General features: G+C 52.4%; 1 protein-coding gene and 1 long non-coding RNA gene across 6 annotated transcripts in view; one reads left to right on the top strand and one right to left on the bottom strand.

Moving 5' to 3' along the window:
• The window catches only part of FGD5 (FYVE, RhoGEF and PH domain containing 5), a 151503-nt gene that overhangs the window by 128575 nt on the left and 9107 nt on the right, over window positions 1–13821 (top strand). For 3 of the 5 annotated variants that reach the window (XM_063630257.1, XM_055260332.2, XM_055260333.2), the window contains 6 exons: window positions 5573–5656; window positions 7066–7145; window positions 10190–10289; window positions 10689–10826; window positions 11318–11447; window positions 12279–12409. In XM_063630257.1, coding sequence (XP_063486327.1) covers window positions 5573–5656; window positions 7066–7145; window positions 10190–10289; window positions 10689–10826; window positions 11318–11447; window positions 12279–12409 — 663 coding nt within the window. Of the gene's footprint in view, window positions 1–5572; window positions 5657–6040; window positions 6338–7065; window positions 7146–10189; window positions 10290–10688; window positions 10827–11317; window positions 11448–12278; window positions 12410–13821 lie in introns of those variants that run through there. The other 2 variants (XM_063630258.1, XM_063630259.1) reach the window with 2 other exon arrangements.
• LOC129471576 (uncharacterized) lies at window positions 8216–12312 on the bottom strand. Its single transcript, XR_010118523.1, has 5 exons — window positions 12248–12312; window positions 11363–11620; window positions 10578–10682; window positions 9570–9724; window positions 8216–8743 (listed from the first exon to the last, which is right to left on the bottom strand). It is a non-coding gene; the product is annotated as an uncharacterized lncRNA (long non-coding RNA).

Raw genomic sequence — 13821 nt, 5'->3', positions numbered from 1 at the left:
GTGTTTCATATGTTTTCTGAAGAAAATTCTACCCGAGTTCAGCCCTGGAGGAAGGATGGGAGTTTGGCAGGTGCACCAAGGAAGGGCATTTCAGGAGAGGGAAGGGCCTAAGCAAAGGATAGAGGTATGAGGAGTGTGGTGTGTTGGAGGAGCTCTGTGAGCCTCAAGAAGTCTTTGTCTGCAGCCAGACCCTTCTGCTCGTGAGTGGGGTCTTCTCCATGCCCCAAATAGACCCTGCCCATAGAGGGGCCGCTTGAGGGCTGAATTCCAGAGAGAGCTGGTGGCACTGGTGGAGAAATCCTGAGCCTGGCCAGGAAGTGTGGAGCCTGCAGTGCTGGCAGGGTATGCTGGGCCCCGATGGCTGGTGGCCTCAGGCTCTGCATGAGGCACTAGGTGACCCAAGTCCAGAGTCTCCCTCCCTCTCCTCCCTCCTAAGAGCTATTCGTTTCCTCCCATGAGAACCCCTCACTCTGGCTGGTCGGTGCTGCAGTGGATGAGATTTAGCTGCAGGCAAGAGGAGAGTGGACCCCAGGGGGGGATTTTGAGAGAGATCTGAGAGCCAAGCAGTGCATGGTTTAGGTTGGGGTTCTCAGAAGGATTTCAAAGCCCCCACAGATGCTTGAGTCGTTTTCTGTAGGTCGTTTTTTTTTTTAACCTCTGCTTACACACCAGGCAGTGGGGAGCTCACTGCCTGCTGTAACATTCATTCATTCAGCAGCTTATTGTCCATCTCCTCTGCATGCCAGGAACTGTGCTGGTGTGTAGACATGGCCTTTGCCCTGCTGTGGGTCTTGGAGTCCAGTAGTGGAAGACATTTTTTATTCCATGTTAGACAAGTCTAAATTTTAAAAATTCTCGGCCAGGCACGGTGGCTCTTGCCTGTAATTGCAGCACTTTGGGAGGCCAAGGCAGGCGGGACACGAGGTCTGGAGTTCAAGACCAGCCTGGCGAACATGGTGAAACCCGTCTCTACTAAAAATACAAAAAATGAGCCAGGCGTGGTGGCGTGTGCCTGTAGTCCTAGCTACTCAGGAGGCAGAGGCAGGAGAATTGCTTGAACCCGGGAGGTAGAGGTTGCAGTGAGCTCAGATTGCACCACTACACTCCAGCCTGGCGACAGAGTGAGATTCTGTCTCAAAAAAAAAAAAAAAAAAAAAAAAAAAAAAAAAAAAAAAAAAAAAAAAAAAATTCTCTCCATTGAGGAGAGATCCCTGAATGTAGGGGCAGGTAATGAGCCAGACAGAGTTGGTTAGATCCTGCCCCATGGGATACTTACTTCTTCTGTGACCCTTAGACAACTCACAGACATGTGCAAGCCTCAAGTCTCCCCCCAGGAAAGTGGAAAGACTGGGTGGTTTTGAGAATTAAATTCCTGGCATTTAATTATGTGCCTGGCAGGTAGAAGCCGCTTGTCTGATAGTAGTTATAACGTTTCTCCCTTCCCGCTGACAGTTGTTCCATGGGGCACAGGTCCTCCCTCTCTATCTAGAGCTACAGATCTCACAGCTCCCTGCCCCAGCACAGCCTTGCAGGGAGTTGGGTCCCCGTGAATTCCCCCTCTTCAGGACGCAAAAGGGAGGCCATACCGGATGGCAATGGGGAGGCAGACCAGATGCAGACCCCAGCTCTGACAGCGACTGGTGTGAGACCCATGGGCACATCCCATTACCTCCCCGAGCCTCAGCTCCCTGATATTTAAAACAAGGGAAGCAGTGAGGCGGCAGATGGCACAGGGCGGAGCTCTGTCTTGGCCCCTCAGCCATTTGCATCTGGCCACCTCCTCTGGCCACGCCCCTCTGATCTCTGCGCCTCTCCCAGGGACCTCGAATGCCAGGAACAGACACAGCAGCCTGGCTTTCCCCAATCTGTCCTCACCCCGTCCTCTACTTCATCTGTCCCTGGTCTTGGCTCACTGGCCCTCACACATCTGAAGCTCTTTGAGAAGGGTGCCAGCTCCTGCCCTTCAAGCCAAGCTCAGATAGCACCTTCTGTGGAGGCCTAGCCACCACCCCCGCTTCCCCTCTCCCTCCTCCTCCTCTAGCCCGGCTTCTCCTCTCCCCCACACTCGCCCCATCTGGCATGGCCCTTTATCAGAAGATCTCCTTCCCTCAGGGATAGGCCTGCGTCCTTCTGATTACCCCGCTGTGATTAGGCCATAAGCCCCACAGTCTGAAGCTGGGTCCTCTTGTTCCTCTGGCTCGGCGCAGCCCTTCCACTGAGCAGTGTTGATAACTCTCTAATGGAGGCATACATGGGAGGAGGGCGGACCGACAGGTGCTCAAGCCAGGGAGTGCCATGGTGAACAAACACACTTAGGAAGAATTTTTTTTCCTCAAAGATGCCAGTTTCAGAAAATAATCTGAACTGCAGAACAGAGTTGGGGTATCTGGGTGCCCGCGCCCAGCAGTTTTGTTAGACTGCGGAAAGTGTCCTACCAGGCCCTGACGTCCCTGAGCTGCAGGTGGGGCTGCCCCCTGGTGGCTCCTTACAGTGGAAAGCCCCCCCTACCCATTCATGATGGGCTCTTCCTCCTTCCTCCAAGCTGGGGCTGTAAAGCATATACTTTGAAGCAGGCAGGAGAGCCATGGGCAAATTAGGAGGTAGCCTGGTCCTGAACCGCGAAGGAAACCTCGGGGTGCTCATGGCAGTTGCCATGGCAGCAGGAGCTTGAGGGGCCATCACAGAGAGGCTGGGGCTGCTCTCCCGAGTGACATAGGTCAGTTCCCTGGGGCTGGGAGGGTTCATGGGCAAGGTTCATGAACCTGTGCGCAGGTTCACTGTGAGAGCAGCCCTGACATTCCCTCCCGAGCACACTGGAGGGACACTCATCAAGCCATACCCCTGGCTCCACTACCTGCTAGTTGTGACCTCAGGCATGGCCTCTGGCCTCTCTCAGCCTCAGTTTCTCCCTCTTGGAAATGAGGATGATGATCATGGTGCCTATACGTTAGGGCCGTGGGAGTGCACGTTAGGACTGTAGGAGTGAAGTCAGGGGCTTGGTCCAGCGCCTGGTCCAGAATCAGTGTCAATGCACCGTAGTGCCTGTCACTCTTAGAAGGCAGGGCAAGAACAGGGCTTCACAAAGTAGAGCTGCAGGCCAAAGCCAGCCAGACACCAATTTTTGTTGATAAAGTTATGTTGGAACACAGCCACATGTATTCCATCATAGGTTGTGGCTGCTTTGCACAGCAGCGTAGTTGAGGGGTGGAAGCAGAGGACTGAAACATTCAATACCTAGCCCCTACAGGAAAGTGCACCAACCCCCACCTATTCCAACTCTATTGGGACACAGCAAGGCCCAGAGAGAGGGAGGGGTTCCTGAGGTCCCATGAGGGGGTAGGTGGTGGGCCAAGTCTCCTGCATTGTCATGGCTGGAACCTTGGAGTCCGGAGAAGAGCTAGCTGTGGGAAAACTCATTCTGTTCCCTCAGCAGGCTCTGTCTATCCAGGGAAAAGAAGTATTCATTCTGACTTTTCACATGCACTGTCTTGTTCCATCTTTACACACCCCTACTTCATGTTTTTCTCCATGCCTGCGGGGCTCTCCTTGGTTCATGTCAACACCGTGTGTAGAGGACTTGCCTTGGTTCACATTGGTGCCATGTGTCCAGGACTTATCCTGGTTCACGTTGGTGCCATGTGTCCAGGACTTATCCTGGTTCACGTTGGTGCCATGTGTCCAGGACTTACCCTGGTTCACGTTGGTGCCATGTGTCCAGGACTTATCCTGGTTCATGTTGGTGCCATGTGTCCAGGACTTACCCTGGTTCACGTTGGTGCCATGTGTCCAGGACTTATCCTCGTTCACGTTGGTGCCATGTGTCCAGGACTTACCCTGGTTCACGTTGGTGCCATGTGTCCAGGACTTATCCTGGTTCATGTTGGTGCCATGTGTTCAGGGCTCACTCTGGTTTATGTTGGCACTGTGTGTAGAGCATTCACTTTGGTTCATGTTGGCACCATGTGTAGAGGGCTCTCTCTGGTTCATGTTGGCACCATGTGTAGAGGGCTCATCCTGGTTGACGTTGGCGCCATATGTCTGGGGCTCACCGTAGTTCATGTTGGCATTTTGTGTACAGGGCTCACCCTGGTTCATGTTGGCACCGTGTGTACAGGGCTCACTTTGGTTCACGTTGGTGCCATGTGCACAGGGCTCTCCCTGGTTCATGTTCCCAGGTGGAAAGGGCTTACCCTGGTTCACGTTCCCAGGTGGACAGGGCTCACCCTGGTTCATGTTGGCGCCATGTGTACAGGGTTCACCCTGGCTGATGTTGGCGTCATTTGTACAGGGCTCACCCTGGTTCATGTTATTGTCATGTGGAGAGGGCTTGCCCTGGTTGATGTTGCCATGTGTACAGGGCTCCCCCTGGTTCATGTTGGTGCCATGTGTAGAGGACTCCCCTGTTCATGTTGGCTCCATGTTTAGTGGGCTTATTCTGGTTCATTTGGCCCCATGTGAAACGGGCTCACCCCAGGTTCATATTGGTCACATATGGAGAGGGCATTCTCTCTGTGTCCATGATAAAGTAATGGTGGTGGTGTCTCCCATTTCCCAGAGGAAGCTGAGACTCAGCTGAGGAAAGGGCTTGCTCGTAGTCTCAACGCTGGTCCATAATATGGTCAGGATTTACAACCCTGAGCGTGATGTCATCTTCTCACACCTGAAACCGTTTAGCTAAACAGAAATACTCTCTCCTAAGGAGATAAAGTGACTTTCATTACATGTAAGCCCTGCTGTGGGGAGAGCTTTAGTTGTTCATTCAACAAATATTAATTGAGCACCTACTCTGTGAAGGGACCTGGAAGTACAGCAGCAAGCAGAGCCCACCACTTCCCTCTCCTCAAGGTGTCTCCCAACCCTTCCTTAGCTATACTTTATCGAGCTTTAATTTTTATAGTGAAATGCATCAACCTTAAATGTATGTGTTAGTTGGTACTGACAAGTGTATATCACAGTGTAACCACCACCTGGGTCGAGGGGTGGAACATTTCCAACCGCCAGAAAGTTCCTCTGTGCCTGTTTGGAGTTCATTTCTCCCAACCCTGGGGGCCCCCATCAACCACTGGCTTGACTTTTGTCCCTATTTAGATTAGTTCTGCCTGTTCTGGAGTGTCACAGAAATGTCATCAAACAGCATATACTCTCTTGTGCCTTGCTTCTTCACTCAGCATGATTTTGAGATGCATCCATGTAGTGGTGTGTATTGGTGGCGTGTTCCTTCTGGCTGCTATAAGGTATTCTGTGGTATATGGATAGACCAGTTTGTTTATCCATTCACCTGCAGATAGACATTGGAATTGTCCCTACTTTTTGGCTGTTACAAATAAAGCCACTGTGAACATACACATGACTTCTTGAGGGCATATGCATTTATTCCTCTCAAGCATCGAACCAGGAGTAGAGTGGCAAGGAAGGGGCTCACATTTTGGCCACAATGTTTTTGCTCACCTGTGGGGGTTCCTGAGGAATACAAGATGCCTGTGCACAGCGGAGCTCAGGGATTCTTTGAGGACAGCAGCCTGGCGCAGCCTTCTAGGGCCAGGGGCCTCTAACAGGGTTTCCCTCTCTCCAGATGAACGATGTGCTCCTGTACACCTATCCCCAGAAGGATGGGAAGTACCGGCTGAAGAACACATTGGCTGTGGCCAACATGAAGGTAAATATCTGGTGCCAGGTACCCCAGGAGTGGGGGACAGGGAAGACCCCAGGGGAGAAGGGGACAGCATCCTGCTCCTAGGAGCACCCAGACCAGCTGGAAGAGGGAGGCCCTGCGGAAACAGTGTCGGGCTACAACAAGTTTGTGCTGTAAGTTGCCCAGGGAAAGGGGAGGGGATGGAGGCCTTCCTGGAAGAGGAGACTGAACCCTTACAGTGGATAATATTTGGTTGGATCAGGAAGGAAGGGAGGAAGGGGCATCCTATGAGGAGGAAAATGCATAAAGAAGGGCCCGGGTTGGGGGAACAAGCAGGTGTTTGGTAATTTTTTAAATTGTGATAAAATACATATATCATTTTAAAAGTAACCATTTTTAAATATACAGTTCTGTGGCACTAAGCACATTTACACTGCTGTGTGTCCAGCACCACCATCCATCTCAGAACTCTCGCCTCTCCCCAGACTGAAACTCTGCCCACATTAAGAATCAACTCTCCATTCTCCTCCTCCTCAGCTCCTGGCACCTACCATTCTACTTTCTGTCTCCATGAATTTGACTACCCTGGGTACGTCGAATGAGAGGAGTCACACAGTATTGATCCTTGTTTCACTTAGCACAGTGTCCTCAAGGTTGATCCCTGTCATCTGTAGTATGGGTCAGAATTTTCCTTCCGTTGTGTGGATAGACCACATGGTGTTTATTCAATCTTCTGCCGCTTCCACCTTTAGGCTATTGTGAGTAATACTGCTGTGAATATGGGCATATGTGTGGGGCTTAGCTCCGTGTAACTTGGTCCCAAAGATGGGAACACTTGGGAGCTGTTGGGGACCTTGAGGAGCAGGAGGTTTTAGGAAGTTAATTCTGGTGCAACAGGGGGCTGAAGTCAGAGGGGGCAACACTGAGGTGGGACAGTGGAGCTGCAGGCGGTTGTCATTGTCAAGGGCAGAGGCAGGGATGGCCAGGAGAGCTGAGAGAGGCACTGTGCAATCTCTCTTGATCCTGTAGGCTCTTTACCATGGGGAAGGGGAAGGAGGAAGCACCTTTCTCAGCACGGAGGTTTGTTCCCTTTTGGAACCAAAGGCTCCACCGAGGAGCCTGTTAGAAAAAGGCATGGGAGACGTGGTCACTGGGCAGGTACTTGTCCAACATGACAGTGCACCTGGGGTTGCCCAGGCTGGGCCTGAGCGTGACGCTCTGCAGCCTTCGCAGCAGTGGGTGAGTGGCTAAGAATGACGGAGCTGGCAGCCAGGCACGTTCCACAGCACCTACCATCACAGAAAGGTATGCCCTGAGGCTAGAGAACGGCAGTAGGTGGACACGGTCCCTCTGTTCATCTGCTGCCAGGAGAAGCCGGTCTGCACTTGCCCCTCCCTGCCCCACCCTGAAGGAGGCTGCTGTTGGTTTTCCAGGTCAGCCGCCCTGTGATGGAGAAAGTTCCCTACGCTCTAAAGATTGAGACTTCTGAGTCCTGCCTGATGCTGTCTGCGAGGTACGGGCAGGTGGAGGGAGGATGGCGCACAAGGCAGAGGTCTGAGCATGGGAAGGTTCATAACAACAGATAAGGATGTGCCGTTTTTATTTTGGTATCCTTCTGGGTCAAAGGACTTCTTTTCTTTTCAGTGTTTTTTCTCCCCCCAAAAAATGTACACACTCATAACATTTTATATGTAACTTCAGGGGTTTCTAGAGCCCGTGGCTTAAATACGGCAATGGCAATGTCTCGTGTTTGTGGAGCTCTTTATGGATGATTGGGTCTCCACAGCAACACGAAAAGTTAAGGCAAATAAAAAAAAAAAAAAACAGAACAATGGGCTGCTGTTCATAAAGTGGACTTTTTCTTTCCTGTCTAGAAGATGAGAGAAAAAAAAAATATGTGAGCGTTCATCACTTACGTTGCCCTGTCTGTGTGTTGTCTTAGTCCATTCAGGCCACTATAGCAAAAACACCAGGCTGGGCGCGGTGGCTCACGCCTGTAATCCCAGCACTTTGGGAGGCCGAGGCAGGTGGATCACAAGGTCACGAGATCGAGACCATCCTGGCTAACACGGTGAAACCCCGTCTCTACTAAAAATACAAAAAATTAGCCGGGTGTGGTGGCGGGCGCCTGTAGTCCCAGCTACTCTGGAGGCTGAGGCAGGAGAATGGCGTGAACCGGGGAGGCGGAGCTTGCAGTGAGCTGAGATCACGCCACGGCACTCCAGCCTGGGCGACAGAGCAAGACTCCGTCTCAAAAAAAAAAAAAAAAAAAATTCCATACACTGAGTGGCTTATAAACAACAGAAATTTCTCACAGGCTGCAGGTCAGAAAGTCCAAGGTCAAGGCACTGGCAGATTCGGTGTCTGGTGAGGTTCTGCTTCCTGGTTCAAAGACGGTGCCTTCTCACATAGACAGTGCTACCTCATGTGGTGGGAGGAGCAAGGGTCTGTCTGGGGCCCCTTGTATAAGGGCACTAATCTCATTCGTGAGATCTCCACACCCATGGCCTCATCACCTCCCAAAGGCCCTGCCTCCCAACACCAGCGCCTTTGGGAAGAGGATTTCTGCATTTGAATTTGGGGGGACACAAACATTTAGACCACAGGGGGGCATGGCCTTTCTATCAGAAAGGTCTGCATTTCTCCAGGTCCTCAGGTTGCCTGGGATCCTCATCTCTGGCTTTAGACCATGACCTTAAAGAGCATCCCCTTTTCCTTCTCTCCGGGCAAGGTAAGCTCAAGCGCTCGGGGGCTTGGAAACCAGGGAGGTATGGCTCCAGCCAAGAGCAGCTCTTCAATCAGGGACGTGCATGGCAGGGGTCAGCAAGGCTTCTGGGGCTTGGGTGTCTCCTCTCAGCAAGCACATGACCCTGGGATGGCAGCAATGCCTATCACGTGGGGGTTTATCCTGCACTGGGCGGTTCTGAGTGTGAAATGGGATCTAAATGCACTCGTGCACATGCATTCTCATAGATGCATTTTCTCATTAAAATCATTTATTAGGTGGGGCATGGTGGCTCATACCTGTGATCCCATCACTCTGGGAGGCTGAGGCTGGAGGATTACTCGAGGCCAGGAGTTTGGGACCAGCCTGGGCAACATAGTGAGACCCTGTCTCCAAAAAAAAAAAAATTTAAGCATTTATTAGCCACACCTCAGTGACAGGTCTGGCAACAATTTAGCCATTGTTGTGCTCTCCAGGAGCCCACATTACAGGTAGGAGAGTTGTAAACTGCTTCAGATGCAGGGCAGTAACTGCTGTAACAATTAACAGTGGTAATGACAACAGTAACAGGCATTAGACACCTGTCAGGCCCCAGACACCGCCGGGATCCTCATCACTACCCTTAGAGCTGGGGTTTGCGGCTCCTTCCATGCACAGGGAGTTGAGGCTTGCAAAAGGGTCACACAGCCAGGTGAGGTGGAACTGGAGTTTGAACCCAGGACTGTGTGGACCAGAGCTTTTATCTGTTACAGTCTACGGCATGAGGGAGTAGAAGAGGGCTTGGAAACCCAAAGGAGGGACTGCCCCATCTGGAGGAGTGAGGGAATGCTTCCTGGAGGAGGTGATGCCTGGGTGGGGATCGTGGCCATCACCTCTCCTTGTGATAAAATCAAGGGCAGGAGGCTGCCAGCATATAGTTTCTGTTAGTCCGGCCATGACATGAAGGTGGTGACGATCCACACATGGGCCTTCAGGTGGGGCTGCCCATCTCCCAGGGCAAGGACAGTGGCCTTTAGCATGCCAGTCACCTTCCTGCTAGTCCAGACCCTTCACACTTGAAGCTCCCAGGGGACAGCAGGACCCATTCATCAGCTTTTAGGGACATGGTGTCTTGCAGCCCACAATGCTGATTCAGCCTCTGCCCTGCAGCACTGCTCCCGCCCAGGCCAGCAGGCCCTTATGCTTGCTTTCCGGGGCAGGCTGCACACTTACCTGTGGTGTAGGCGCGGCATCTAGTGGAGACTCTGAGAACTCCACCCAGCTACCTGGCACACAGCCCAGGCGTAGCTCTTGCCACTCAAGAAGCCCTCCCTGGTGCAGAGCAGGGACTTGGAAAGTGCCTGTCAGATGACTGTCTGGGAAGCTATCTGGGGAGATGAGGAAGGTGGGAGACAGAGATGTTTACCTTTGCCAGCTCCCACCTACCCTTCGTCCTCCACAGGTACCCAGCTCTCTGTCCCCTGCCAGCTCGTTTCTCCTAAAGTGTGGGACCCTCTGGGCCTTCCTAATGTCTCTTGCTTTTGCACAATGTTGACAATGTGGTTCCACTTCCCACATCTCCCTTCATCCCCACAGCAGCCCTGGGAGTTAGGGGAATATTATTATTCCAGTGTAAGAAGAAACAGGCCCAAGGACAGCTAACAGACTGGTGGTCTGCTAGAAAACCTAGTCTGGCAGGTGATCTGTTCTTTGCTTATGGTTCTGGGCAGTGTGAGAGGTACAGGCTCGAGGGAGGAGGATGGGGCATCTGAGTGAGAACCTCATCCGTGCCGAGATGGAGGGTGGGAGGCAGAGCTGCTCCTGCCTTTGCTCACTCCAGCCCATGCCCGCAGCTCCTGTGCAGAGAGGGACGAGTGGTATGGCTGTCTGAGCAGAGCCCTCCCTGAGGACTACAAGGCCCAGGCTCTGGCTGCATTCCACCATAGCGTGGAGGTGAGTGGGTGGGCAGGGCCCAGGGGCCACCAGCCTCAGAGACCTGGGGTTCCTTGGGCGGCAGGCATTGCTGTTGCCACTCACACCCAGATGGACGTGTAGCTCCTGTCAGTGGGGTACTGGCTCCCCCCACACCCCTGCCATGCTCCCACCCTAGTCAGGGGTGGCTTCCGTGTAACCTAGGAGCCCAGCACCCCCAGCCCTGTTCTCACAGTCTGGCTGTTTCCCAACCAAGGGTGAGCATCCTGGAGGGTGCAGGAGGGTGCCTTCAGCATCAGACCCACTCACCCACACACGCACACACCCTGCACAGAGAAGCAGGGCAGGGCTCACTGGGCTGTGCATCTGGCTGGTCTCCTGGCCACATTCCACATTACTCAGCCAATTCTGTTGCTGCAGATACGAGAGAGGCTGGGGGTTAGCCTTGGGGAGAGGCCCCCCACCCTGGTGCCTGTCACACACGTCATGATGTGCATGAACTGCGGCTGCGACTTCTCCCTCACCCTGCGGCGTCATCACTGTCACGCCTGTGGCAAGGTGAGTCGCTCCATCTGGGGTGAGTGTGTGCGTGGGGGTGGGGTGGGGGAAGGGCATGTCCCTGCCCAGCCAGGGGCTCAGGGATGTCCAACAGCTACTGTAAGCCCCAGAGTGAGGCATGTTCACACCAACCCGGGAGGTACAGATTGCTAATTCCCATTTTATAGATCGTCAAACCAGAGCTCCAAGTCCTCTTCCACACCACTATGTTTTCAACAGAAAACCGTAGCATACATGGCTATTGTGCTTGGAGAAAAAAGTATCATGTAGTGGTTAAGGGTGCAGGCTCATCAGAAAAGCAGATAGGCACTGGCTCAGAAACAAGTTGAAGCCTTGCCGGAAAAGTAGGGGACACGCACAGCTCCATGCTCAGAACCTGGGGCTCCCTAGGGGCAGTTGTGGGTGGATTAGCAGAGGGAGTGGAGGGGAGGGGTGCAGGTCTCCTTTGCACGCACTGAGAGGGGTGAGAATCTTCCCACCTGGGCCTGCAGATCGTGTGCCGGAACTGTTCGCGGAACAAGTACCCGCTGAAGTACCTGAAGGACAGGATGGCCAAGGTCTGCGATGGCTGCTTCGGGGAGCTGAAGAAGCGGGGCAGGGCTGTCCCGGGCCTGATGAGAGGTAACCTGGGGACCACTTGCCTTCTTCCAAGTGGCCTGGTGGCTTCTCCCCAGGCTCCAGTGGCTTCTCTGTGGTCCATGGTTCATGCCTGAAACCGCTTTCCCTGGAGGGAGTTATTCACTCCATGGAGGGAGGAAATAGAGGTTCGGGCACCATTTCCCAATATGTGGATTCTGTGGAAAATTGATTGGTGTCCCCAGAAGAAGAGCTCTGTGGGTAGCTAAGCTTAGGAATCAGTGTGTCTGTAAGGAGACAGAGGCAGGGAACTCCTGTGTCCTTTACCATAGAGGCCCTCTTGTCAAGTGTGCCATAGGCCTGTGTCCTGTGACACCTTTCTGGGACTAAGGACTATATAAGCCTGGCAGCAGAGGAGCTGGGGTCAGGGAGGGGTGAAGCTATTCCACACAGGAGCCTTGGGAAGCTGAGCCAGCCCTTGAGAGACCTGGTCAATGCTGAAGGGACAGGCCTTGCCCAAGCAGGGTCAAGTTCCCAGGAAGGAGAGCAGGTGTATCTTGGGCCTAAAACTAAAGTCTCTCCCTGGCCTCCACTCCACGGGGCTAGACTAAGGTCATCAGAGAAGACAGCCCAGTCCCTGCTACCTGGAGGCCTGGAGGTGAAGGGCTGGTCCAGCGCCCTGGAAAAGCGTCCCCTCCCCAGCCCCCATAGCCTTTGTCTGTTCCTGTGGGAGGGAGGGAGAGTGCTTGACTTTCAGGTCCCACTTAACCCCCCATGGCTCACATTCCTGGAGGGATTTTACAGGAATCAGCATTCCAAAGACAAGCCACAGGCACACCTCTCACCTCCCTTCCCCATGGCTTCTTTCGGTTACAGAGCGGCCTGTGAGCATGAGCTTCCCACTCTCTGCACCCCGCTTCTCAGGCAGTGCCTTTTCATCCGTCTTCCAGAGCATTAACCCCTCGACCTTCAAGAAGCAGAAGAAAGTCCCTTCAGCCCTGACAGAGGTAAAGCAGGCAGGGCTACCCAAGTGGGAAGTAGGGCATTTGGAAGGTTCATGGTTGTCCTGGGTAGACGGAGTCAGACCCTGCCCTGTCCCAGCCTGACCAGTCTCTTCCAGACAGAGCATTCCTAATGGAAGCATCCCAGCTACGAGGACTGACTTGACAGTGATGGTGCTAGGAGACATCTTTCCCATCCTTCTCTCTACCTCTCCCCTCCTCCTCTTTTCTTTTCTCTCCTTTTTCTCCTGCCCCATAGCCTAGATCTAGTACCCAAGCAGACTGCACAGATCATGGGGGCTCTTCAGTCTAAAGGAGCCAAATTCCTGGATTGGTCCTTCCATGTCATCCCCTCATCCTAGGGGGTCCCAACCCGGCTCAGGTGTTGAGGTCCCTGGAGGCCATGGGCTCCGCAAGAAACTTCAGAATTGGCTAAACTCAGTTGTATCCCACAAATAGGACCAGATTGTATGTCTGTATTTCCATTCACAACCACAGACCAATGTATGTCTGTGAATACACAAGGAGTCCACAAGTGTGATCAGCTGCTTCCAAGTTAGTCCATTAATATCAAGTAGCAGGTAGCAAGGGTTTAAAAGTGTTAGAGAATGGAAAATTTAAATAGGTACAGTTTTATCCCTTAACTTGTTCCTTTTGCAAATTAAAAATCTTGGAAATAACACATACGGCCGGGCTCGGTGGCTCACGCCTGTAATCCCAGCACTTTGGGAGGCTGAGGTGGGCAGAGCGTGAGGTGAGGAGATCGAGACCATCCTGGCTAACACAGTGAAACCCCGTCTCTACTAAAAATACAAAAATCAGCCCGGTGTGGTGTCATGCACCTGTAGTCCCAGCTACTCTGGAGGCTGAGGCAGGAGAATCGCTTGAACCTCAGGGAGGTGAAGGTTGCAGTGAGCCGAGATGGCGCCACTGCACACCAGCCTGGTGACACAGAGAGACTCTGTCTCAAAAAACCTGAACACATACATGGTTAAACATTTTTCCCAAAAAAGTACAAAACAGCACATATGATGAAAAGTGAGTTTCTCATCCTTCCCAGCCTCCCTCAGTCCCACCGCCATCAAGTTTCTTATGGATCCTTCTAGAAATTTTCATGCACATACATAATACAGATGTACATTCATAGATCTTCTTTTTCTACCCAAAAGACAACATATTATACAGAATCTCTTCTGTTTTCTCCACTTAATTTGTCTTAGAGATCGTTTCATAATGACATATATGTATAAAGCTCACATTTTTTACATTGCATTCCTCTTTTACTAATGAGGAAATTGAGACTTAGAAGAAGTCAGCAAATTGCTCATCATTAACCACCTAGTAATTGGTAGAGCCTGGATGGGAAATCCAGGTTGGTATTAACTCCAAGCCTGCGTTCCTCACCACATGAAGCCTGT

This window comes from Symphalangus syndactylus, chromosome 21 (genome assembly GCF_028878055.3).
Source record: "Symphalangus syndactylus isolate Jambi chromosome 21, NHGRI_mSymSyn1-v2.1_pri, whole genome shotgun sequence".
Lineage (NCBI taxonomy): Eukaryota > Metazoa > Chordata > Mammalia > Primates > Hylobatidae > Symphalangus > Symphalangus syndactylus.
The sequence above is the reverse complement of the archived record's forward strand: the minus strand, read 5'-3'. Positions and strand labels throughout refer to the sequence as shown.